This window comes from Saccostrea echinata, unplaced genomic scaffold, assembly GCF_033153115.1.
Source record: "Saccostrea echinata isolate AGI-Se365-2 ecotype Australia unplaced genomic scaffold, CSIRO_AGI_Sech_v1 ptg000008l, whole genome shotgun sequence".
NCBI lineage: Eukaryota > Metazoa > Mollusca > Bivalvia > Ostreida > Ostreidae > Saccostrea > Saccostrea echinata.
In genome coordinates this window covers 5475713-5502231 of record NW_026889757.1, presented here as the reverse complement: position 1 = coordinate 5502231, position 26519 = coordinate 5475713, and the positions used below count along the sequence as shown (strand labels likewise).

General features: G+C 34.0%; 2 protein-coding genes across 2 annotated transcripts; one reads left to right on the top strand and one right to left on the bottom strand.

Moving 5' to 3' along the window:
- Positions 1–6829, top strand: LOC133180980 (putative aminopeptidase W07G4.4). The gene is made up of 16 exons (XM_061315468.1): positions 1–104; positions 350–485; positions 1288–1353; positions 1895–1977; positions 2408–2516; positions 2796–2920; positions 3198–3297; positions 3581–3656; positions 4038–4123; positions 4227–4331; positions 4479–4554; positions 4654–4772; positions 5191–5274; positions 5381–5488; positions 5914–6045; positions 6398–6829. The coding sequence occupies exons 1-16, from the start codon at positions 88–90 to the stop codon at positions 6530–6532; spliced, it is 1557 nt and encodes a 518-aa protein (XP_061171452.1). The 5' UTR covers positions 1–87; the 3' UTR covers positions 6533–6829.
- A 2482-nt stretch (positions 6830–9311) lies between these two features.
- LOC133181310 (zinc metalloproteinase nas-15-like) lies at positions 9312–25801 on the bottom strand. Its single transcript, XM_061315834.1, has 16 exons — positions 25766–25801; positions 25554–25653; positions 21167–21275; positions 18976–19064; positions 17593–17710; positions 17354–17423; positions 16611–16814; positions 16060–16198; positions 15370–15489; positions 13226–13363; positions 12787–12936; positions 12134–12652; positions 10785–10934; positions 10355–10498; positions 10013–10165; positions 9312–9463 (listed from the first exon to the last, which is right to left on the bottom strand). Exons 1-16 carry the CDS (start codon positions 25799–25801, stop codon positions 9327–9329), a joined length of 2376 nt encoding a protein of 791 aa, XP_061171818.1. The 3' UTR covers positions 9312–9326.
- Positions 25802–26519: the final 718 nt, after the last annotated feature.

Sequence of the window (26519 nt, the reverse complement as noted above, 5' to 3'; positions counted from 1 at the left end):
CGAGGAGCTCCGAGTACATTATTCCTCCTTATCAAAGTCAGGTGACAGCACTAACGTCCCCACTTCTTGCAGCTGACGAAGAGTAAAATGTCGGCGAAAAATGGGTAATTTATTTTATTTTAGTTGTGCATATTTTTCAAAAAATAACTCGTGTTTTGTCATTGTTTTCATATATTGAATGATAAGTCGGTTAATGAAATGCAAGAAGTCAAAGTGAAAGTAGAACCGACTAAGTTGTGAAACTATAGGAATTTCCATTTGTCGAGGTTAAAATTTATTTAATACATGCTTGATCACGTTTTCTTTGCTCAGATTTACATAACTCAGCTGTTCTCATTAAACATTGTAGATTACCAGAACTTCTCCCATGTCTAGACATAAATGACCCACAGTATGATGGGGTGGTGGTGGTTACAGACACCGTCCAAAAATTGCTGGACAATCAGTTGAACGCAGTGGCCGAAGCAGTACAGAACTATGCAAAAGTTAGTAAATGAGTCAATGAATATTTATAAAATCCCCACCAATTTTCTTCTTATTTTTGAATTTAATATGTTGAACAGGTCCAGCACCATATCTTGAATTACATGTAGCTATAGCTTGAAATAGCTATATAGCTTTATCAAGATATTCGGAACAGCTTGATAAAATTATTTGAATAGAGTTTTCACAAATATGATCTTATAAAAAATAGACGAAAAGTGGAAAGAATGTTATACTCTGGACTAATAAAAAAAACATTCCAAATAAAAGATAGCTAGTTTATACATTGCTGCTTTTGAACACTTTTATGCAAAAGACGTACTCCAGTGTTTGGGTAAATGTATACCACCTTGTGTGTGGTGAGGCATGGATAAGTATGAATGCTTCACATTTTGTTGAATTATTACCAATCAATTATCTTGTTGACCAGAATTGACTAGCTTTACAATTTCATTCAAGATTAAGTTAGTGTGGTCACAAATCAATTGCTTTATATAGCCCCAAACTACTTTTAAAACTTTGAATGCAAAATCTATTGAGGAGATGTGTTTTGATGAACAATTTTTTCATGCATTGTTTTCAGAACAATACAAAGTTTAAAACTATCATTGCACCAAAGTACGACTTTTTTAACATGCTGAAAAAATGCACATTGAAGAAAAAAGTATGACAAAATACCTAAATCAAGCTATTTGAATAGCTTAATAAAGCTTTATAGCTATTTCAAGCTATATAGCTAAATCAAGAGATTGTGGTGTACCTGTTAAACATATTTCATTTACAAACTAATGAGATTTCATACAGATTGACTCTGCTTACACTAAAGAGGTGGTATTGATCCACACAGATGCTGTTCCCTCCAAAAGACTGGTAAGCTAAATGTTCATATTTTTCAGTTATTAAGTAATACATGGCTCAAGTGAATTATCTCATGACTCACCAGTAAAGGTCCTCATTACGCAACGTTATATTGTCAACTTCTTGTTTGATTTTCCTCAACAACTCCAAATACATGTATTTTTTATGTTCTCAATAATTTTGGGAAGTCTATGGTTTTCCAAAAAATCATATGTATATGAATTCCACTTTTACTACAATACATTTAGCTATGATAAATTATTTTTAAAATTTCTTACTTGTGTACATATGTATACTTTACTCATTAGTTGAATTTAAGCTCTTGCAGCTGAATATTGATAGAATATCACCTTAATTAATTGTCTAATATGTACATGTATTTTCTTGTTTTTTTGCATGGCGATAATATACCGGTACGTGTAGATTTCTTTACCATTCCCCATAGAACTATTGCAGTAGCTTTATTCACATTATTTGTGATCTATGGGGTTGTTACATACATTTTCTGTTCCAAATGAGGTTATGCTGATGTAGATGTATTTGTTGAATCTAGATCTTTGCCCCCACTGGTCCCCTGGACAGGGATTATGATGATGTCAGAAGATTTGCTGATGCAGCTGAAAAAGGAGTAAAGAGGTACATGTATATATTGTATCATCAAATCCCCGATAAACTTAAATCAAGAGGTATATAGTGTATCATCAAATCCCTGATAAACTTAAATCAAGAGGTATATAGTGTATCATCAAATATCTGATTAAGTGTGTCACTCAGAGAGTGTTTAAGGAAACCTTAAGACAGAACTGGGTATTAGTCTAGGAAAATAACACACTTTAATGGAAAAAGAAAAGTTTATACTGATATGCAATAAATAATGTATTTTTATGAAGTGAAAAATCAGCAAACACAGAGTATCTTGGACTCCTATGTATTTCAGTTAATTAAAACTTCCTTATTTGCTATGATTTGATTAATGGAGGGAATTTTATTGTAGAAGTGTGTGTGTCACATGTACCTTCTGTACATGAATGTAATTAGACAATATTTTGTATACTTTGTGTTTCAGGGCACTACAGGCTGGCTGTAAGAGGCCCCTCCTTGTTCGTCCCGTGGACAACAGTTTTCCCAAGGCAGGAAGTGTGACCACACTGGGATGTTTATCTGCCCTCTATGTGGTAAATTTCAAATGTCACATTACATACATTTTAGAAATGTACTTTGTCAGATTGTTATCAACAAGCAGGAAACGGTAGGAAAGTTTTTATTTTCACTGGCAAATGATTCTGAATGTACATTTCTGCAAATATACTATCAATAGATGTATACAAAATACTTCTGCTATGTGGAAGTTGATGTCATTGTTTTTTTTTTTTTGGGGTGGGGTGGGGTGGATATATTAATTGTTTCCTGGCTTGTAAAAGAAGGTTTGTCAAAGTTAAGTCTGGTTGTTTCAGCCCCTGGAGATACGAGAAGATGTACCATCCAAAGCCTCTAAGGTGGAGGCATTGGGTATCTGGTGTAATTCTGAGGAGCGTGTCAAACAGGGTATTGTCCTGGCCAATGCTGTGGAGTCTGGCAGGTACAAATGTACTGAAATATAATGTATGGTATAACAAGACTTACACTTATTGTTGATGTTAACCAGAATGTCAAATGAGGTTTGACTACAAACTGGTTCATATATTAAGCACATGCCACAAAAAATGGATTTTCCCACAGTGGAAAAAAAAATGTATATATATACATGTATGAACCCGGTAATTTTAGGAAAAAATTCTTTGATCGTTATTTTAAGATGAATCGATAGAAAAGCATAGATAATTGTTTTATAATTTTAATTATGATTTTTCTGAAAGGATTATTACGAGAGACATTGGGGGATCAGACCCTGAAAGGATGGCGGCCCCCAATGTGGCCAAGTATGTGGAGGAAGCATTCAAGGACACCGCTATCAAGGTCATATAAAAATCAGATTACTGCAATCAAATTTTCCTCATCATGCAACTTATCTTAACATTTTTTTCTGAAATGAGGAAATTGTAAGTTAGTTTTCATTGATGTCCAAATAATTTCTGTTATTTAAAAGTTAGACTAAAAAAATATCAGAGAAAAATAAAAATAAAATCAGTATATTTGAATGAAAGAGTAGAATCCCAGAAGTAATCTTAAATGTTCTCACCTTTAATATCTGTGAACATTACTGTGCAGTTCACCAAGACTTCTTTTGATCTGAAAACAGGTGACTGTGATATCAGATCCTGACACTCTCAGGAAGGAATACCCACTGTATGCTGCTGTAAACAGAGCCGCTAACCGTATGTATAATCAACATATAATAATCATCAACTTCTGTGAAATTTTATATTAAGGCTAGGGAACAATTTGGTCCAATCTTTTGTGAACCTAAGGACCAAACTGTTGCACTGAACTGACCAATAATTGTCATATTTTCTGATGAAAATGAGTTTTAGTTTGTTTTGAATTTGAGTCTCTTGTACCCAGCAAAAATAAGGTTGTGATACATCTGTGAACAGTTTTAAAGTGTTGACTTCAATAAAATAGACTTTATAACATTTATAGCATGCGAAATGCTTTCTACAGCAGAAAAAGATAAGAGTTTGTACTGAAACATGACATATAAAAGTTAGGAAGAGCAGTCCTGTTGATGCTAAGATTTAATTGTAATTTTAAAACAGAGGTAGAGAGACATCAAGGGAGAGTGATTTTCTTGGAGTACACTGGAGAAGGAGATATTGACAAAACCCTGTTTCTGGTTGGCAAGGTAAACCTTCATCTTGTTAATATGTATAGATCATCACCATGCGAGCATTTAGCTAAATAAGGGATGGTCATACTAGCCATGTGGACTTCATGTATGTTTATAGGGTGTGACCTATGACACTGGTGGAGCAGACATCAAGGCGGGGGGTGTGATGGCGGGGATGCACAGAGATAAGTGTGGGGCAGCTGCTGTTGCTGGGTTCTTCAAGGTAAATAATAAATAAAGCATAACTTCATTTAATACATATACGTGTACATCTGCATTTGTTTAAGATTGTGTCGAATTCAGCAGGATTTGTGACTTGAAAGTGGTACTTATTTCATGAGTTCATTTGTGATCTATTGTGTCTCTACAGATTTTGAATGAAATGAAGCCCAAGGGCCTACGAGTTGTAGGAGCAATGGCAATGGTTAGAAACAGTGTAGGTTCTAGTAAGTATATTTGTATTTCAGGCCACCTTTTATAGGATATATTTTACATGTAATTATTTTAGAAAAGGTGAGCAATCTAATGACCATTACTCCTTTTAGATTGCTATGTGGCAGACGAGATCATTACTTCCCGAGCTGGAGTGAGGGTCAGGGTAGGGAACACAGATGCGGAGGGACGGATGGCCATGGCTGACGTTCTTTGCTACCTGAAGGAACAGGTAGATAAATGATTTCTATATAAATGAAGTGCTACTTTTTATTGACTTATTCCAAAAAGTTGAAATGGTAAATATTCAGGAGGCTTGCTGAGTGAATATATACCTGCAACTTGTGGGATAAAATTAACATATAATCAGACTTCATGGATGGATGTTCAATTTATCTCTTACACTATGCATCTGACTTGTTTTATATTATGTCAACTTTTCCTGGAAGTGTTAAATAAAGCAATGAAACTGTGGTATAAAGTATTTAATGAGTGATATCTACCACAAATGTTTGATAAATTAACATATTCACACAAAATGGTATTTTATACTAAATGTTTATGTTAAAACAAGAAAATTTGGAAATGACTGGGATCAATGGACAAGTGTACTTATTGTTCAAGTTATTTTTATTGTTACTGATTTTAAGGCAAGAAGTGCAGTAAATCCACAGCTATTCACCATAGCAACATTGACAGGACATGTTATCAGAGCTTATGGACCAAATTATTCAGTACGTAACAAAGGATGCTGCAGTAAATAATATGTAATTAAATCACTTTGAATCCATTTTAAAGTTCCAAAGTACCTGTACAAATTGGAGAATTAATGTTTTTTAGGCAATTCTTGACAATGGACCAGCAAGGAATATGAACAACGCTCAGAACATCCAGGCTGCGGGGGATACATGGGGGGATCCTTTTGAGATCTCAACAATCAGAAGAGATGTAAGTCTGCATCGTTTTATAAAAGAGACTTGCTTTTTACTCATTTCAATGTGTGCCTAAGCCCCTATTTTTTGTTATATTGATCTGGAAAAAAATCACCGCTAGTTATGACCTGATAAGTCAGTGAATAGTACAAACATATATAAAATGTATCTTGTATTCAGCATTGTAACTTGTAGATGTTTGATGATGTTATTAAGGGATAATCCTTTATTTTGGTTTTGCTGTATGTTTCATAATTTTTTTGAAAATTGAAACCTTGCCTCTTAGACATTTTAACTACAAAATGCAGACGTTTTGGCATTCCTCTTCTCAATTTTTCCCCAAGTGCCCTGGGCACTTACTTGCATAAACAGAGAAATTTCTGAGACTATGATTTTACGTTTCTTTTATCCTTATTTCCTAAACTTATTTTTTTGCTGTAGGACTACGATTTCCATCGTGGTAAATCCGAGTATGAGGATGTTCTACAGTGTAACAACTCCCCATCATCAGCCACCGCCCGTGGTCACCAAACCCCAGCAGCGTTTCTGATAGAAGCCTCAGGAATGGAGAAGGTTAGATTTATTCTACAGGCATTAAGTAAAAATATTGTCCAAAAACAACCTGTGCATTAATTAAAAGCAAAAGGAAAAGTTTGAATGAAAAAGTGTGGAACTGTCCCATGTCAGGGGTGTAAATTTTTCTTGGTTACTCCTTATCCATGATTAATTACTCAAACAAATATTGATCTAAAGGCTATATTTTTCCTGATGGGATGTTTTCTACCAAAGTTATGTTCCTATGACCCTGAAAATTTTAATAGTCCATTAAAATTGACCTCCACGATCTAAAATGATTCCACTGCACAGAGCGATATAACTTGGCTAAATGCTTTCAATTACATGTATTTAATATTCTTGTTTATAGCATGGGAAAGATTCTGACCAGCCATTGCCCTATTCCCACCTGGACATTGCTGGTTCATCAGGACCATTCCCTGGAGTCCCCACAGGAGCCCCTATTGTTGCCTTGGCAGCACATTTTGTTTTCCCAAGATGCTAAATGTCTTTTCTCCGAGTTTGGGAACAAATGACAAACATAATATTTAGTATTATATTTCTGTATAAAATAGATATGTAGAATTTCATTTATTCATATTATTGCAATGCATGTAATCTTTACAAAACACCTAGTTAGATTACATATGTCAAATAGACAACATGATAAAAATTCATGAAATGAACAAACTAGATTTTCAAGTCTTACTAATTCCATGGTTAAAATTGTCATTAATCATAGGTACATGGAAACATTTTTGTGTGATATGATTTTTGTCTCTCAATAAACAAGTCTCTAGACGATTGTTTTTATTTAAATGAATGCCTATCAAAGTATCATGTAAGAAGGAAGGAGGTATTCCTGTTATGGAGGTTTGTAGGAAAGGAGGGGTATTTCTGTCATGGAGGTACATGTATGTAGGAAAGAAGAGTATTTCTTAGAAATATTTAGGAAAGGAGAGAGGTGTTTCTATAATATAGGTACATGTATGTACATGTAGAAAAGAAGGGGTATTTCTATCATAGAGGTATGTAGAAAAGGAGGGGTATTGCTTTCTAAGCAATATTTAGGAAAGGAGAGAGAGAGAGGTGTTTCTATCATAGAGGTATGTAGGAAAGGGGGTATACTATCATTGATATATGTAGGAAAGAAGGGGTATTTTCTTTTAAAGAGGTATGTAGGAAAGGAGGGGGTTTTTTTCCTGTCATAGAGGTATATAGGAAAGGAGGGGTTTTTTGTCATAGAGGTATGTAGGAAAGGAGTTTTTTTTCCTGTCATAGAGGTATATAGGAAAGGAGGTTTTTTCTGTTATAGGGGTATGTAGGAAAGGAGGTTTTTTTCTGTCATAGAGGTATGTAGGAAAGGAGTTTTTTTTCTATCATAGAGATATGGTTTTTTCTGTTATAGAGGTATGTAGGAAAGGAGGTTTTTTTCTGTCATAGAGGTATGTAGGAAAGGAGTTTTTTTTCTATCATAGAGGTATGGTTTTTTTCTGTTATAGAGGTATGTAGGAAAGGAAGGTTTTTTTCTGTTATAGAGGTATGTAGGAAAGGAGGTTTTTTTCTGTTATAGAGGTATGTAGGAAAGGAGGTTTTTTTTTTGTTATAGAGGTATGTAGGAAAGGAGGTTTTTTTCTGTTATAGAGGTATGTAGGAAATGAGTTTTTTTCTTTTATAGAGGTATGTAGGAAAATTTTTTTTCTTTTATAGAGGTATGTAGGAAAGAAGGGTATTTTTTGATAGAGATATGTAAGAAAGGAAGGTTAATTCTATCATACAGAGATATGTAGGAAAGGGGTTATTTCTATCATAGAGGTATGTAGAAAAGGAGGGGGGGGGGTTCTATTATAGAGGTATGTAGGAAAGAAGGGTATTTTAATTATAAAGATATGTAGAAAAGGAGGGGTATTTCTTTCATAGATGTACATTGTATGTAGGAAAGATGGAGAGAACCCTGTCCTCTTTTTTTTTTTTTTTTTTTTTGCTATTGTGATTTTTTTTAAAATTGAAATTCCAGCAAAGAATGACGTGCAGGGAAATATTTGAAACAAATCGTTGCTGACAAACAATTTTACGAAGAAAATACAGTTGACTCAGTTATAGAGTTGCATGTCTTTCTCTTTTTTCCCCAAAGAAGAAAGAAAATATTTCCTTTTTTTCTTTGAATATGTAAGTGAAGGGGATAACTTTATTTCCACTATTATTTACACCTTCAATAAAATTGTACTTATATTTCGGGGGTTACGAGGGGGATATATTAGGCTTAGCTAGGTTCAGGGGGCTTATTATAAATTTAACTTTCAAAACCAAGTAAACCAAATATTTTCAATCTTATTTCCAGGATGATGCTTTTCACACAATTTATTTTTTAGAATTTTTTTTTTTCATCATGTAACATCAAACTGACAAAAATATAAACGCAAATAGGTTATTGATACACGAATAAAAAGGTACAATTTAAACACCAAGTACGTACATTTACAAAAGAATGTTTTCATTGATACATCAAGTTTTTTATAGTATAGATACATACTGTTACAAAAAATAAATAAATTAAATATAAAAAATAAAAAAATAATTAAGGAAACACAGGCAGATACCTTGTATTACAATCAAATTCATATAATTATTATTTATCTCGTACTTACAAAAAAAAAAACTTGCATGCAAAAACAAGTGGTTAACACTTAAATAACGATATTATGATAATAATGCAGATAAATAATAAAAAAAACAATATCTCATTCTACAATGTATACATTTACATCAAATCATGAAGATTTTTCGTTTATCTCCTGAACATCATAATGATATACATGTATAGCAAAAAAGTATTAATTCAACATATTAGAAAATTAAATTCAACATGTTAGACCATAATAAGGAAGGCAGATCAAGGAATATTCCTGGGTAAGAGTCGGGGTTTGTCTATATCCAACGAAAAATAGAATATTTCAACCCACATATTTTCCTGTCACAAGAAAAAATGAACATTAATTATTGGGAAGGAGGGGGTATTCAGCTTTCATTTCAAAGGTCTTAAAAGGGGGTTAATGGGAAGGAGGGGGTATTCAGCTTTCATTTCGAAGGTCTTAAAAGGGGGTTAACAGTTGAATTCCCTTAGAGAAGGAGGGAGGGGTCCAAAGCCATATCCAGCATAACTTACTTCATGTAGTAAATTTTGTATTGCTGAAGATATGGGGGTCTGCGCCAAACTGACTCCATCCCCAAATGGATCAGAAAACCCTAAATTATTCATTAAATAAAGAAGGTTAACCTTGGAGAGAGACTGCGTATTTTTATGCTGCTGGAGTACAGACCCTGCACGCTGCCTTGCAGTAATTGAGCATGTAGGACGGATTTCTAACACAGTGTCCGTGGCGGGACCACGTCTGGCAATACTTATTGGTGTCCTTGCAGTTCGGGTCACCTGTTCCTGCGGAGAAAGTACACGAGGATAGAAACACAGAAAAGAACAGAAACAATTTAAATGTTCGGTATGAAACATGTATACTATTATACCCAACAATGGCATAAAAGGAAAAAAAATAATTATCCAAGCATTTTCTTCTTCAAGCAGTAAAAATATTGAATATGGAATTTACGTATATGGCATATGACAGAACTTTTTAAGGCACCTGCATATATCATAGCTTCAGCATTTTTATACCAAAGGAAAGTTAAATATATAATATTTGCTAATGTAGTTGCAGTGCTAGTTGTTTTTTGTTTCTCTCCTTTGTTTTTTTTTTTTTTTGACTTCTTAACTTTTTTCTTTGTCCTGAGGAATGAACAAGGCGTCCCGATAATTTGACAATTTTTTTGTTCATGTCAGTCATTTTTAGTGCTTTGTATAAAATTCCCTTTTTGTGACTTTGTATCTATTTATTTAGTAGATCCGACACATTAGGATATATACAGTTTTGTTGGTTTTCTAGTACTTCTTCTAAATATAATAAATCTTTGCATAGTTAGGACTACATACTGACGGGTTCCTCCCTCTGTACAGGACAGAGACCACAGGTCTGCTTACAATGCTTCATCATCCAAGTTCTGTGGAGTCTACAGAATTTCCACTTCGTCTCAAACGTTTGACACTTGGCTGTGGAATAGTCATTCCTACAGGAACCTTCTCTATCTGAATCGTAATTTAATTATACATGTTTATGTAGGTTGATATAACATGGTCAAACAGGACAGTTGGCATTTTGCATGATCAAGAAGATAGCCTTGTTAATTAAAACAGAAGATTTTTGGAAACAAAACCACACCTTGCATACTCGTGTATGTATTCAACATTCAGTACAATTCTTTTTAGTGTATTTACCTTTTGTCTTTGTAATTATTGTTTTATCTATAGATTGTCCAGTTCCAGCTCTGCTTATGGCAAAAAATCGGAAGGAATATGTCGTTTTAGGTTTTAGTTTGAAGTATTCTACCACTATGCTCCGGGGCTTATTATTGACAAATTCTGGAAGAAAATACTCCCTCATAAACATTTTTTATGAAGTTTTATTTGATTAGGTTTTTTCATATAGGAATATTTATTTACATAGAATACATGTGTCGTAGCTAATTAGAGTCATTTACTCAATTTAGACATTCCATTACTGTTAGTTTTTTTTTTCAGTTTGATCCGTTTTGAATTTATAGTTAAAAAGTTCCACACTTAGATCATCTAAAGGTTTACGAACCGATTTTAAAAATCCTGCTTTTTATAATCAAATAACGAAAACTGTTACTATTTCCAGTCATACCTATTGGATAACTCCTCTGTTTTAGACCTCTTTGGAATGGCTTTACTTTAAGAAATGTTGGTCTTGATCCGTCCTGCGGAAACGTGACCTTAAAGTCTACTGATTCGGATGTAACTATCCTCACAGAGACAACTGGAGCAGCTGGCACAACTACAATATACCAATATGTACGTAAGGAAACAACTTTAATATACACACACATTAGAAAAACACTTCAACAAACCATGCGAAAGAAAGAAACGCTAATACAATATACATGTATACACACAAAGTCAAACTACAAAATACCCAAACGTACATTAGACAACAAAATTTCAACAAACCCATTCGTACGTCAGAGAAACGCCACTACAATTTACTCATACGTATCAGAAAAAAACTACAATATACCGACACGTATACCCACAACTTCAATAAATCCATACATCAGAGAAACACAACTGCAATATACCCGATTACCAATACGTTAGAGAAAACACATGCAAGAAGCACGTAAGAGAAAACACAACTATAATATACACATACGTTAGAGAAAAAACGTACACTTAAAATATACCAAACGTTAGAGAACACAACTAAATACGGTATTAATTAAACATTTGAGAGAACAAGTGAAAGGAGCAAAATGAAATATACCCATGTGTTAGAGAAAACAGGTGCATTAAGCACAGCTGAAACACACCCGTACATTAGAGAAGGCGGGTGTAGTTGATACAACTACAATATATTCTATACTACAGAGAAAACAGATGCAGTAAGCGCAATTAAATTATACTCGTATGTTAGTGAAAACAAGTGCAGTAAGCACAACAAAATTATAGATTAAAACACATTTATATTGTACCGGATGTTGGAAAAACAGGTACAGTAAACATATATATGTATATACACGTATATTTTACCCTTATGTTACTAAAACGGGTGCAGTAAGCACATACATGTGTACGTATTATACCCATGCGAGAGAAAACAGGTGCAGTAAGCACAACTAAATTATACCCATACCTTAGTGGAAACAGATGCAGTAACTACATCTTTATTATACCCTCACGTTTGGAAAATAGGTGCAGTAAGCATAACAAAATTATACCCATGCGTTAATGAAACAGGGAGATTAAGTACATCTTTATTTTACCCGTACATTAGGAAAACAAGTGCAGTAAGAATAAATTAAAAATCCACATACGTTTAAGAAAACATGTACAGTAAGTAAAATTGTGCCACCACTCGAGGATTGACATCTTGCGAACAGATTAAGACGTATATTGAAAGCATTATCTAACGAAAACCTAATATACTTCTTCTCTAAATAAGCTAGCGTCACTTTATCTGTATCAATAAAGTGTTACCTGCTCTTTGTGTTGTAGTCCTTGTTGATAAAGTAGTTGTTTCATAAAAACGTCTAGTTGTAATGGGCAGTCTGGTGGTAGTAACTGGTTCTCTTCTTGTAGTCGTAGTAACAGTGGCTCTGGTGGTTGTGGTTGTAGGTGGGAGTGTATTTGTGGCAATAGGAGGAAGCCCACTTGTGGTGTTAGGTAGGAACACAGTTGTGGTGGTTTGTGGGAGGAAAGTTGTGGTAGGAGGGAGTATACTTGTGGTGTTAGGTGGGAGCTCACTTGTGGCTTGTGGGAGGAAAGTCATTGTGGTAGGTGGGATGGTACTTGTGGTAAAAGGTTGAACTGTAGTTCTTGTTGGAATGAATTGTGGTGTAGTTCTTGGTGGTGGTCTATGTGTGGTGGTACTAATTTCCGGACACAAACGACATGACTTTCGACAGTTCCGTTCCATCCATTGTGGATTGACACCACATTCACCTTTTACTGCCCAATCGTCACATTTCCTATCTGGTTGTATATTTGAACATCCAGCTAAAGAATAGACAATAAGGGAGATATGTGAATAAACACGCTGTTTGCATATTAGAGTCAATTGCAAAATACTAATGGAGTAGCTTTGTTCAGTGTCCATGACGTCATAATTATTTAGTTGTACATGTACTTACTCCCTGGTGGATCTGAATCTTTGTCACAAACGCCACACGTCTTCTTACAGTTCTGTGCCATCCATTTTTCATTTGATACACAATCTCCAATTGCTTTCCAACCTTTACAGGTGCCCTCCGGGTAGGCATCGACACACTGATCCCCAACAACTAAAAGAACAACATCACTTCCATTTAACTGATGAAAATATCCATTAATTCTTAATTGAACAAAACATGGTCTCAAAGACATTAATTGAAGTCTTTTACAGTGACTTCATATTCATTGTTTGCAGGTAACCATGAGTGGAATCATGGAAAGAGAGGGTATTTATTTATTAGGATATAATTGTATTTAAACTATTAAAGTGATTATTTGAAATGCATTTGATCTTGGAATAGATTCAAGCTGACCAATTGTTTACACAAACATATATACATTTATTTACGAAATCCGTACCTCTGTCTGCTGCGAGGGCATCACTGCAGATTCCACACGCACGCGCGCAGTTTGGTTTCATATATCTGGGGTTCCTTTCACATTCTCCTTGTTTCGCCCATACATTACATGACCAGTCTTTGTCTTTATTCCTACAAACTTTAAAAAGATTTTTTTTTGTAAAAAAAAACTTTGTCCTCAATAGAGGACATCACCTCTTTACTTCAGCTTAGGGTTAGCGAATCACCATAAACAAACAAACAAACAAAAATACGGGCAGTATCGTTTACAGAAATACATTCAGGCATCATAGGATTAAAACAGGGTTCATGCAATAGAAAAGCATGGTCATCCAGGAAGTTTCACTGGGTGTCTCATATTGACGTTTAATGTTTTTCAAAAGTAAAACATTCATGTAGTTTAACTTGTTTGAGAAAATATTTTTTTTTAATCTGAAGTGCGAGATTTTGAAGATTTTACATTTTTAGTTTATTCTATTAAGCACCCTTGCAGGAAAGCAGCTTCTGCTAAATAAAGTACATCGCTTAATGTCTTTTTACATTGTATGTACATTTAAACCTTAGCACATTCAGGTATGCGCTAAATTAAATCTACGCTAACTTGTTGAAAAAGCAATTTCCGCAAAATATCGTGCACGATAAATATAAATCAATACTTTTACAGCATATTTTACTAACATCGCCGCGCCAATTTATGAAAATAAAGGACAGTAATCAAGCTCAAAAGTCACTGGAACAATACAAATGTATTAACAAACAAATGTATTAGACCAAACACGGACCTTTAAAAATATCAGAGGTGGGATCAGGTGCCATAGAGGAGTAAGCTTCCCCTGTCGATCGGTCACACCCATCGTGTGCACCTTGTCATGGGTAAGCGAAAAAATCCGTTGACGATTCAGTGTGAAAAAAATTGCCTTACATTTTGTATGAAAAACGTCAGTCAACATTCGACTTCGATAGATTGTATTTGCTAACAAGGTCATTGCATAGACTATAGAATTTGCAGAATGTTGACTTTAAACGAGACTGTTGATATCCTTGTATCATCAACTTATTTATCAATAGCTTGCCTCGTTTTAGATATCGCTCTTACGTAGAATAATGTCTTTCTCTAGTATAATATCCAAATATGAAACAGATGTGTCAGACTCTGTGGTATCTTTTATTTCGATTTCAAGGGGATATATCGAATCAGCGTAGGAATGAAAATGAATGTTGTTAATTGATATATCATCGATATAATTATCTAAATGTAGAATTGAAAGCTACAGCAAGAGACTTCTTTTCATGTAGATGTTTTTGAATAAAGTCTGCTTCATATGAATACAAAAATAGGTCTGTTAATTACTACTCATAGGAATTCCAACAGATTGTTGAAATACGATCTCTAAAAACTACATACTGTAGATATTGTCCATCAGAAACTCAAGCATCTTTTTAATATCAACTTCAGAGTACTTGAGTGTACAATTAGAATGTTTTGAACAAAATAATTTTACAAATGACAAGTGACTTCTCAAATATGTCATTGTACAGTACTCCTGAAGTTTCTCCTTCACTGCTGTTAATATTTTAGTGAGGTGTAAAGAAAGAAGCTTGGTAAAACATTTACCAGAACCCGCTATGTATCTTTGTTTGTAAGGATTTTTATATAGTTTAGGAATCCAGTATAGTTATGGTAATTCAAATTCAATTTGAATTTTGGTAATATTAAAAATATTTAAAACTGATAATTGATTTTGAAGAATTTCCTCCTTAGACAGAGAGCTATGAGTATAAAATGATTACAACTTGCAGAAGTAAAACCAAGTTCCTCTAAAATACAATTATAATAATGAATCTTAGAAAGACAATGTTATTACCTGCTTTGTCAGCTGACTACTAGATATAGATCGTATAATCTACTTAATTCTTTTTCACTTCTGAATTATGGAGGACAGAAAGACAGATGGTTTTCATATTGCCCCTCTACAATTTAATGATTTCAACATCCATCTGATATACTTTAAATCCATATTCTGACAAAGTGTCAAGGGTCTTCTTTTTCATGTTTGGCCCATCGCCAGGCGTAATCTTCGACAGAATCCAAAATATTTATGAAATTTTGACGCCAGCTGATTTATGAGAAATTTTTGAACTTACACTGAAACTGTGGTACTTTGCCTACTTCACAATCGGACGTTCCATCAGGACACGAGCACCGACAGTTCTGATCCACAAATCCACCATTTCTACATCGTGTATTCCTACTACAGTGTCTGTCTAAAATGTATAATGTAATTAATCAACTTACTGAAAGTACTGAAAAACAACACCTTACCAGTGCCATAACTTTTTAAATCTTTGACTATGCAATATCTTTTTTAATAAAAAAAAAAATTCGGCAAAAGAGCATATAGAGTCGGATGGTTATTAGCCAGTGTGTCGATCTTCTTTGTTGAGGGGGTTTTGCAAAAATTCCACATTGTCTTTGACCACTGTCAGCACAGTACTATATGAATAAGTTAAACGCGATCACCCTGATTGGGATAAACTACTATTACTAATATTCCTTTATAATATTATCAGGTTAAAAGGCCTTTTCTGTAAAATTTTGCCTCTCAAAATATGCTTTAATTGAGTACATTATGATTACAACGTATACATAACATTTCATTCGAAAACTCATTAGGCTTTAAACGTGTGAACAGAGGAATGATAACTCTTGCTATTTCTAATTCGAATTTTTACACTAAAAAAACAAACTTTTTTCAGAGTTTTTTTTTTAATTTAGACCCAAATAAACAAAATAAAATGAAAAACTTTAATGACATAAGTGTTTTAGTGACTTACTACAATAATACATGTTGTTGACAGTTGCAATGTCTGTGAAGGAGAGTTCTTTAGAATACACACGTCCTATTTCCGCTTCCTGGGCTTTATACTGGGGTTGTGCTTCTATTGTTTTCGAACGTCCATCAAATGAAAATGCCTAAAACAGTAGGACAGACATAATTGAAAGTAAAAGAACAATTTTAACATTCGAGATGCATTGTGTGTCAGACATAAATTGAGCTGAGCCACTGTTTGATTCATGTTCTACATCATTTAATTATTCTTACATTTGCCATCATCAAATTTTCTAAGAAAAATGCGTATATAGTTTAACTTTGTTTTCTCGAACACCGATATCTCGAATACCACGTTATGTCGAAGCGAGTTGGCAGTCCCAACTATGTTTCCTTAATGTTTTTACACTCATTATCTCGAATCTTTGGATATCTCGAAGTTTAATTTAGGTCCCGTCGAGTTCGAGATAACAAGGTTTGACTGTATTTACAAAAATTTTCTTATTCTCTGACTGACTTATCTAAAAGAAAAATCTGACTTTTACTGTTACCTACCGTAGTTCCATAATGCATGACGGAAGAGAATTCGTAAGAAATATTGAAGTTATTGATTTGGCGATTGGGGTATTTCTGGAACCACTGTCGTAGACTCGGCTGTACATTTCTGTAATTGATTTGAATAAATTGGTCTCTAATTGGTCGCTGGTGTTCGTGAACCAAACCAACAGCGTGACCGATTTCATGGAGGTACAGTCCTTTCTGCAACATTCAAAAAGAAAAGGATACAGACGTAGTAATGGTGTTTACATGTCGAAAAGAATTCGGTTAGTAGTCTACCAAAACACTTAATTACACAAGGAAGAAAAATTCTTGCAATCAAAGATGCACCGAGAAATTAAAATTAATAAATTTCTATTATATAAATCATGTATTTTGAGAGCGTTTGGGGGTTTGTTTAATCATTACTAGATAGTATATTGGTTACCAGAAAAAAGCTTTTCTTTATTTTTCGATCCTTTTTCACTGAAGGAAAATAACACAATATTAAGGTTGCATTCAAAACTTACTATTGGTATAAAATTAACTTCGATTATCATTGATGATATAGGTAGCTCTCTTTTTTTTTCTCTAAGCATCGACTTTTTTATACACAACGTTTGCTCTTTTTCCATTGACCATAAAAAAGGGGAGCATTTTTCTGACAACAAAGAAATTATTGCGCATTGATTCAATTAAAATTACAAGGAAAGGAAGCATATGGTTTCTGATTGCACAACTTTATTTAATGTTTAACTTACATATCTGCATCCATTCCTGTCTAAATTTAAGGGCTGCCCACCGCCGACCATACCCAATTGAGAGTTACACCTAAAAACAGACAAAACATCGACAACAATTAAAAAAAAAACTAGTAACTAGTTGATATGTTTTTGGAATAGGCAAATCTGTATCATCTGGACGTACCGGAGTGATAAGGTTACACGTGTTGATTTTTAAATAAATTTTTTTTGTTATTATGAAATGTTTTAAGACATACCCGAAGTTGTCTTGGAAGATTACGTAGTTATATTCGTTTTGTCTCTTTCTAAATCTTAGGCACGAATATTTCTCCCATTCCCGCATCGCTACTCTTATCATATATCTGTCTGCATTACCTATTGACAAAAAGTGACGACAAAAACTGTAGGAAAACAAGATGTGTTTGTGAAACACTGATGCCCCCGTATGGCAGCTTATGGCGAAGGTTAAAGTTTCTTCAAATGCAAGTCAAAATTCAGGCCAAAAGATAAGAAATGTTGATACCCAAAGAAAGGTCTTGTCTCGAGGAATACACCTATGAAATTTGAAAGACCTAGATACAACTGTTCAGAAGTTATGGCGAAGGTAAAAGTTTTTTGAATAAAAGTCAAACGTCAAAATCAAGGTCAAAGTGGTTGGTATCCAAAGGAAGATCTTGTCACAAGGATTACATATGTGAAGTATGAAAGCCCTAGCACCAACCATTCAAAAGTTATGTCCAAGGTTAAAGTTTTTCAAAAGTAGGTCAAACTCCTAGGTCAAGATCAAAGGGTCAAATAGGTTGGTATCAAAAGGAAAGTCTTATCACAAGGATTACATATGTGAAGTATGAAAGCCCTAGCATCAACCATTCAAAAGTTATGGCCAAGGTTAAAGTTTTTCAAAAGTAGGTCAAACTCCTAGGTCAAGGTCAAAAGGTCAAAGTGGGGGTTGGTATCCAAAGGATGGTCTTGTCGCATGGATTACATATGTGAAGTATGAAATCCCTAGCTCCAACCATTCAAAAGTTATGGCCAAGGTTAAAGTTTTTCAAAAGTAGGTCAAACTCCTAGGTCAAGGTCAAAGGGTCAAAGTGGTTGATATCCAAAGGAAGGTCTTGTCACAAGGAATACACATGTGAAGTTTGAAACCCTAAGCACCAACTGTTCAAAAGTTATGGCCAAGGTTAAAGTTTTTCAAAAGTAGGTCAAACTCCAAGGTCAAGGTCAAAAGGTCAAAGTTGTTGGTATCCAAAGGAAGGCCTTGTCACAAAGAATACACATGTGAAGTTTGAAACCCCAAGCACCAACTGTTCAGAAGTTATGGCTAAGGTTAAAGTCTCATAAAATTTTGCAAAAGTAGGTCAAACTCCAAGGTCAAGGTCAAATATGATGGTACCCAAAGAAAGGTCTTGTCACAAGGAATACACATGTGAAATATGAAAGTCATAGCTCCAACCAATCAAAAGTTATGGGCAAGGTTAAAGTTGACAACAGACAGACAGACAAACAGATAAACAGACAAACAGACAGACAGGACAAAAACAATATACCCCCGGGATCTTTCGATCCGGGGGGCATAAAAACTACAAACAATGAAATCCCTGATGAAATGTGAAAAATGTCACATTTTTATCACTTACTATATGCCCCTCGTTTGAAAACATAAGGTACTTCCCCATTTGGCCATCGTAGAACTCCGGATCTCACGGCCTTTCTCTTGGGTCTTTCTCTATTTTTTATCATCAAAATACAAATTTAAACGGGTTAATTATTAAGTATAATCATAATAAGTACCATAGTAGAAACCTTTGTAATAAGTATAATTTTCTATCTTGTTAACTTGTGATGTACATGTCTTGTTCTGCTAACACCTTTAAACCAAGGGTCTTACGTCTTCTGCTATATATGGTGAGTAGTACATTGTTCAATAGTGGGAAAAACCTAGTACTGTTTTTAATACCTTTGATGTGAACATAAAAGATATGTTGTTCAATGTTCACTAGTTTACATGTCTAGTTCTGGTTTTCCATACCTTTGTTGTGAATTTAGGATGATATGTTGTTCACTAGTCTACATGTTTATAGTTCTGCTTTTTCCATCGTCGGATACCCACGGGTGATCTCGTCTTTTACTCATCACTGATGAGTAAAAGACGAGATCACCGTGGGTATCGACGATGTGCTTTTTCATACCTTTGGTGTAAGCAAAAACATTCTATATTTTTCACTACTGAGGTATATGTTAGTTCCTGTTTTTCTTCTCTTGGTGGTGATTATAACATATAGTGAGGTACACGCCTATTTTTGGTTTTTCATACCATTTTGGTGTGTAAGATTTTTATACCGTTCACTAGTGAGGCACACGTCTACTAGTTCTTTGTTGTTGTTCTGCAATACCGTTTTGTGGTGAGTTTAAGATTTTATGTTGTCCAAAATTAGTGAGGTACCAGTCTATTTCTGATTTTTTCGTACCTTTGCTTTGAATTATGAGTTTACCGTATATACTCGCCTGTAAGTCGGTCCGCTTATAAGTCGGCTCCGCTGTACTTTTTAAGGTATTCCATCCCTAATAGCCTCAGATTCAATGAATTAGAATACATAACAGATGTGTACGGGTGGAATACTCAGTATATTTAGACATGCATAATTCCCATTTATTACTATTAGTATATTTAGACATGCATAATTCCCATTCATTACTATTAGCATGTAAGAATGGAACGTGTCCTAATTTATGACCTTGACCTTTGTTGAAGAGTTATCTCCCTCTTTTTTTAAGTAATAAAAATCAATTTTAAAAAATCTAAATTGTTTTCAATTGTCATTCTATTTCTAATGATTAAATACATCTTTCCACAGTATTTATTGATATTATTATTAATTGAATTTTTATTTTTAAAAAAATGGCTTGTTTCCATAGACTTCACTGCAATTTCTGTTAATTAATTACTGCTTAGTTAATTACATTTTCAAAACATTCTCTTGGTAAATCCTTTTCTACTTTAAAATGCTTTGAATTAATATCAGAGTATTATATACGTGATGGATATTTAAGGATAGAGAATTAGGTCCTATTAGGGATGGAAAACCTTAAAGATATTTTTAAGGAATTTTTCTTTGATCCGCCTATAAGTCGGTACATTTTCTCAGATTCAGAAGATACTTCGTTCTAATGTTTTTGCATGTTTTTTCAATACTGTTTTGGAATTAATATTTAATTCTCAACAAATCAATTCGTATCAGTATCTAAAATGCATGTACGTATGTTCAAAGAAAAATGAATCAGATCTTTAACATGTTTAATTTTCAAGAAGTCAATTTCAAACGATAACTCAGAGTAGTTTAAACAACCCACTAATTTTTTGCCATCCAGAAAAATTCCATTATTTATAGGACTCGCTAGTAAGTCGGATATAGAGTTTTGGACTAAAATATTACTCAAAAAAAAAACGACTTATAGGAGAGTATATACATGTAAGTATATTGTTTAGTAATACTGAGGTACATGTATCTGCCTTGTTATGGTTTTTTCACACCTTTATGCTACGTATACGATATTTACAAGTGAGGTTCACTTCTTTTTTTCCACACCATTATGGTGAGTGTAAGTTTCTGGATTGTTCACTACTCACTACAGAGGTAAATATTAGTTCTGCTAACACTTTGGAACCAGGAGTCACAAAACTACTATATATTACTGAAACTTTAAAGAAAGCATACATGTACATGTAAGAGAGTGCCGGGGCCTCCGTTGACAATGGTTTTTGATGGGTGAAGCAATGTTACTCTCAACTACATGTAATATTTATATACTAGCTCTGCCTTTTCTTACCTTTGTGGTGAGTATAGGATTCTATATTGTTCACTAGTGAGGTACATGTCTAGTTCTGCTAGGACTTTGGAACCAGGAGTTACAAGTCTATTGCTGATGTTTACATAACCTGGAAAATAGATTGATCTTTGTAATTCAATTATATTGAGTTAACATGTATGTTATACCGATGTGCATATGATCAAATACAGTAACTCAATTCGTTAAATTAATTCTCTTTTTATCCTGTTTAATAAAATAGGATATTTCAAATTATTGGGTTTTAAATTGATATTTTTTGTTTTACTTGTCACATTAAAAGAAAATTATTAAATAACTAAATATTTGTTTAATAATCTTACAACGACAGTCTTTTAAAGTATATGCTTGCAAACTTTGTTGTTCTGCAGTGTAATGAAAACTGATGTTAAAGAGAGAGAGAGAGAAAGATTAAAGGGTTTTTATCACGTCTCAAAATTTTTTGATATGACAAAGTTTACATGTTATTAAAATCATACATTTAAAAATTTTTGCTAAAAAATTAATATTTTTGATGTTTCAGCGATTCAAAGTTTGAATTTCTCAATATGCATATTTTGATCGCCGATGTTACGCGCCATTGCTCTGACGTCATAGGTGTCAATCCTGGTCAAGCGAAATACTAATTGTGTATACAAAAGGGCTCATTTGTTGTGTCTATTAAACCTGTTAGAAAATAATTAAGTGATAATTGGATAATTGACAGCTAGTAAGCTATAATCTATGGCTTTAGGATGCACAAATGTGCACAAGAAAGGTTTTAGGAAATTTTTTTTTCCACATTTCCTGGACTTGGTCGAGAGATGAAAGGGGGGACTTTCTCTGCATATGCGATGGTGTTTATCTCCATTCAGAACAATCGTTAATGCCCGATCGATCACGATTTCTTTCTGTCCTATAAAATATTTTAAGGAAACAAACCTTTAAAGAAAATAATAAATGACAAACACGCATTTTTAAAAAGTCGCACAGAATCTAGTAGGAATGTTGTGAACTTCGTAATGGCGTACGGCGCCATTGAAGAAGTGTCATTTCTAATACATGATATTCACTGCTAGAACAGGTAGAAGATATACAGGATTTATTTATATATAATTAATTAAAATAATAATAAAGGAGAATTTAAAATTCCCATATTTATAAATGTTTACGAAGTTAAACATTAGTAATTCGTTCTATTTAGTTGAAGCAGAGGCAACTGGTCGAAGTCCCGAGTTGTCAACGGCTTCGTCTTCGGAGACCTCTCTCCAATTGTTGGCATATTTTCTAGTTATTTCTCTTTGCTAGACGTTCATACATAAAAGATTGACCGTCCATAACCAAAGGAATATAGTCGATGTCAAAATTTTAACCGGCCATATTGTGTATTCCATTTATTTAGCGTAAAAGCTATTCAATATATTTTTTCTTACAATAAGCTTTACGAGATCTATTGACCATTGACACCTATGACGTTTCAGTACCACGTGACCCCTATCTAATTAGTGGAGATTTTTACTTCGAGGACCCTATATTACGGGCGTTTTATCGTCTAATTACGACCGTTTTTGACATTATTTCATAATTAAACGATTAATATATGTTTCAAGAATATAATAATGTTTCATTTTTAAGAAATTTAGATACGTGATAAAAACCCTTTAATATTGACATATAGAACACCCCTGTTTGCTCACTTTCTATCTTTAGCGGCAGGAATTACACGCAGATTGTTTCATGTTTTTTTAAAGTTCAATAGGTGTTTAATTACTATCTGTTACCCTCGACTCCTTCACTGGTGTATGTAGAAGCATTCTGAGAATTCAACATTTTTAGGCCTTTATCGTCCTTTTTCCTTGCGAACACAGCTGGTTTGTATTCGATAAAGGGTTCCATTAGATTAGACTTCGAACTGAATATAACGGTCTGAAGGAGGAAATATTACCTCTAAGATATACAATATAAGAAAACGTGACTTCTATATGTAGACAGTTTACGTTGCAGTCTTTCCCATTTGAAAAAAAACATTGAAAAAAGAAACAATTTTAACAAAATCTTATTTGATAAAACATCAATGGATATTGTCAAAATTATGCGACATAATCTTTTAAATCCCAAAGATTTCAGTTTTTAAAACTTTATTGAACGTGTACCTAAATTAATATACATGTACAAGTGACATTTTTGATAAAAGATAGGAGATAATGTGGACATGAATTACTTTTCTTTTTTTACTTTTTCTTTTTTTGTTGTTGAATTTTTAAAATTTTCTTTTTTTGTTGTTGAATTTTTAAAATTATTATCATATTTAGCTCAAATGAGCTAAAAGCTCAAGTGAGCTTTTCTGATCACCTGTTGTCCGTCGTCCGTCCGTCTGTAAACTTTTCACATTTTCAACTTCTTCTCAAGAACCACTGGGCCAATTTTGACCAATGTCAGTACAAAGCATCCTTGGGTAAAGGGGAGTTACAATTATTAAAATGAAGGGCCAAGCCCCCTTACAAGGGGAGATAATCAAGAAAAGACAAAAATAGAGTGGGATCATTAAAAAATCTTCTTCTCAAAAACCATTGGGCCAGAAAAGCTGAAACTTACATGGAAGCATCCCGGGGTAGTGTAAATTCTAAATTGTTCAAATCATGACCCCCGGGGGTAGGGTGGGGCCACAATTGGGAATCAAAGTTTTACATTGAAATATCTTTAAAAATCTTCTCAAGCACCACTGGGCCAGAAAAGCTGAAACTTACGTGGAAGCATCCTGGGGTAGTGAAGATTTTTAATTATTCAAGTCTTGACCCTCAGGGGTAGGGTGTGGCCACAATGGGGAATCCAATTTTTACATTGAAATATATAGGAAAAATCTCTAAAAATCTTTTTCTCAAGAACCACTGGGCCAGAAAAGCTTAAACTTACATGGAAGCAATCTTGGGTAGTGAAGATTCTAAATTATTCAAATCTTGTCCCCCAGGGGTAGGATGGGGCCACAATGGGGAATCCTTACATTGAAATATATAGGAAAAATCTTTAAAAATTTTCTTCTCAAGAACCACTGGGCCACAAAAGCTGAAACTTACAATGAAGCATTCTGGGGTTGTGTAGATTTTAAATTGTCCAAATCTTGACCCCCGGGGATAGGGTGGGGCCACAATACGTATTACAAGGGGAAAGTCTGGTGAAGAACAGCAGAGCCAAAGTTACTCAGGTGAGCGTTGTGACCTATGGGTCTCTTGTTATTATTACTTTTATTTTTTTTTTGCTATCATCATTTTCCATATGAACCCTATTTGTGTTGGTATTAGTTGTAGAGGGAGGATCATTCCACTTTGTCGGTGTTCCCGACATCATTTCTGTTGCACAATATGAGCGTTGACAGTAGGACTTTCATCTTCTACTGCTGGAGGTAATGGTGCTATCAATTCTGTTACGGTTTCCTTACAACTAATCTTTTTTAAATTACTGTTTCTGTAAACTTTAACCGAGTTTGACACCGCTTACTCATCATATGTCGTTTTTACTCATCATATGTCGTTTTTATGGTTCTTTTTCGAGCCTGGTAAATCGGAGCTAAATTTCTGGGTTTTTTTTTTTTAAATCAGAAAATTTGATCAAGGAGATCTTTTCGAAATCGTTCCCCAAAACAGTAGATTTAAATTTTTATATGAAATCTAAAGGTCGACGTTGAACTCTTCTTTGAAATTAGTAAGACACTTTCTGTGATAACACAATGTAGTTTTGGAAATTGTTTATTAGAAAGAAACATTTTTGACGATATGACATTGATTATTACTTCAAATCCTATTATTTCTCTGCTAACTAGATATTAGAGTATACTGCGTAAGAAGTAGGGTAAAATAAACGTGTTGAAAACCTTTCATTGCGCTTAAAACATCGTTATATACTATAAAGGGCTACGTTTGAGTAAAAATCATTTCCTTGAAAATGTTCGGAAATATTACTAGAGAGATGAAACAAAAATATATTGTATGCATTGTATTCTCAAAACCCACACTACCAACAGCTAGTGTGATTTGCATTGTTTCAATAAAAACCAAGAAAGCATACATGTACATGAAACACGTTGATTTTTTGTACTAATTGTTCGATGCACATTTGTTGTATGATTCAGAATATTTGGTATGCTCGTTGGTTGTTTAATAGTACAGGTGTTACCGTGGTTAAAGTTTTACTATTTCTTTGTTTTAGAAATTTGGCAAGTGGAAACTGACGTTCAACTGGAATTTAATGAACAATAAGAATATAATGAGTATACTGTCAATTATTGGCAATTATCTGTCATTTGTTATTTTTTTTCAATATTTCAAAAGCTATGTACAACGTTTTCTATTGTTAGTGCTTCACTACTGTAATTTCAGGGTGTACATGGGCCTACCTTCTATCCCTCCCATGGAGCTCGCGATGAGTTGGTCAATAGTGGCACCTACGGGTGGCAAGCGCCTGTCTCTCTGGGGTGCGGCCTCAGGGATGAAACTCTGGAAAAATTGGCACGATTTGTAATAATACCCAAAGAGGACAAAAAAACAAACCATAGGAATATCACAATAAATAATAGAAAACATAACAGTTCTTTTTTTGAAACAGTACCAAAATAGAGATCACGTAGAATATATTAGTCTTCATCATACAATGTATAAATGACTTGGTGCAAGAAAGCGCTGTGTTTTATAACGTGTGAGTAAGAGGTCTGTCGGTTTCAGCGTTACTGGCGCGGAACGAACAAAGTGTATTTCTGATCAAACTCCCATTAACAGACCTTCCCGACCCGCATGTGCGCAAAGATTCATGTTTTTACTCAATTATGATAAAAGTGCACATATTTTTTTTTTAATCAGTGGTTGTTTCTAACTATCTTGAACCCCAATATTGTGCATCCGGAATCTATAATTTGTTTACTGAATTTTGTTTATTTAAAGAAGTCTAAGGTGTGTTGCGAACTTTCTGACACCTTAAGTAAACCAAGCCATGACCGAAGTTCCTATCTTATCATCAAGGATGATGACGCTGACGGCTCATTTCAGTTGATGCCAGATTCTTGACAAAATCGACCAAGGGGATATCCGAATGACTCAGATTGTTGAATCATTTTATAATGCGTCTGTCTTAATTTCATCCCAACTTAATTTAAAATGTCATTTTAAAAAGCTATTTGCAGAGACACTGACCGACCGGCGAAGAAATGATCGGAACTCACTGAAAATGAAGTTTGAAACAGAACACCTCTAATATATATATTTGATTTGGTAAATAAAACAAATCAGAATCAATTTGCGATTTTTAAAACGTGAAAATGAGGATATTTCCCTTTTCTCAGATAACTTTTTATGAAAAAATGATTATG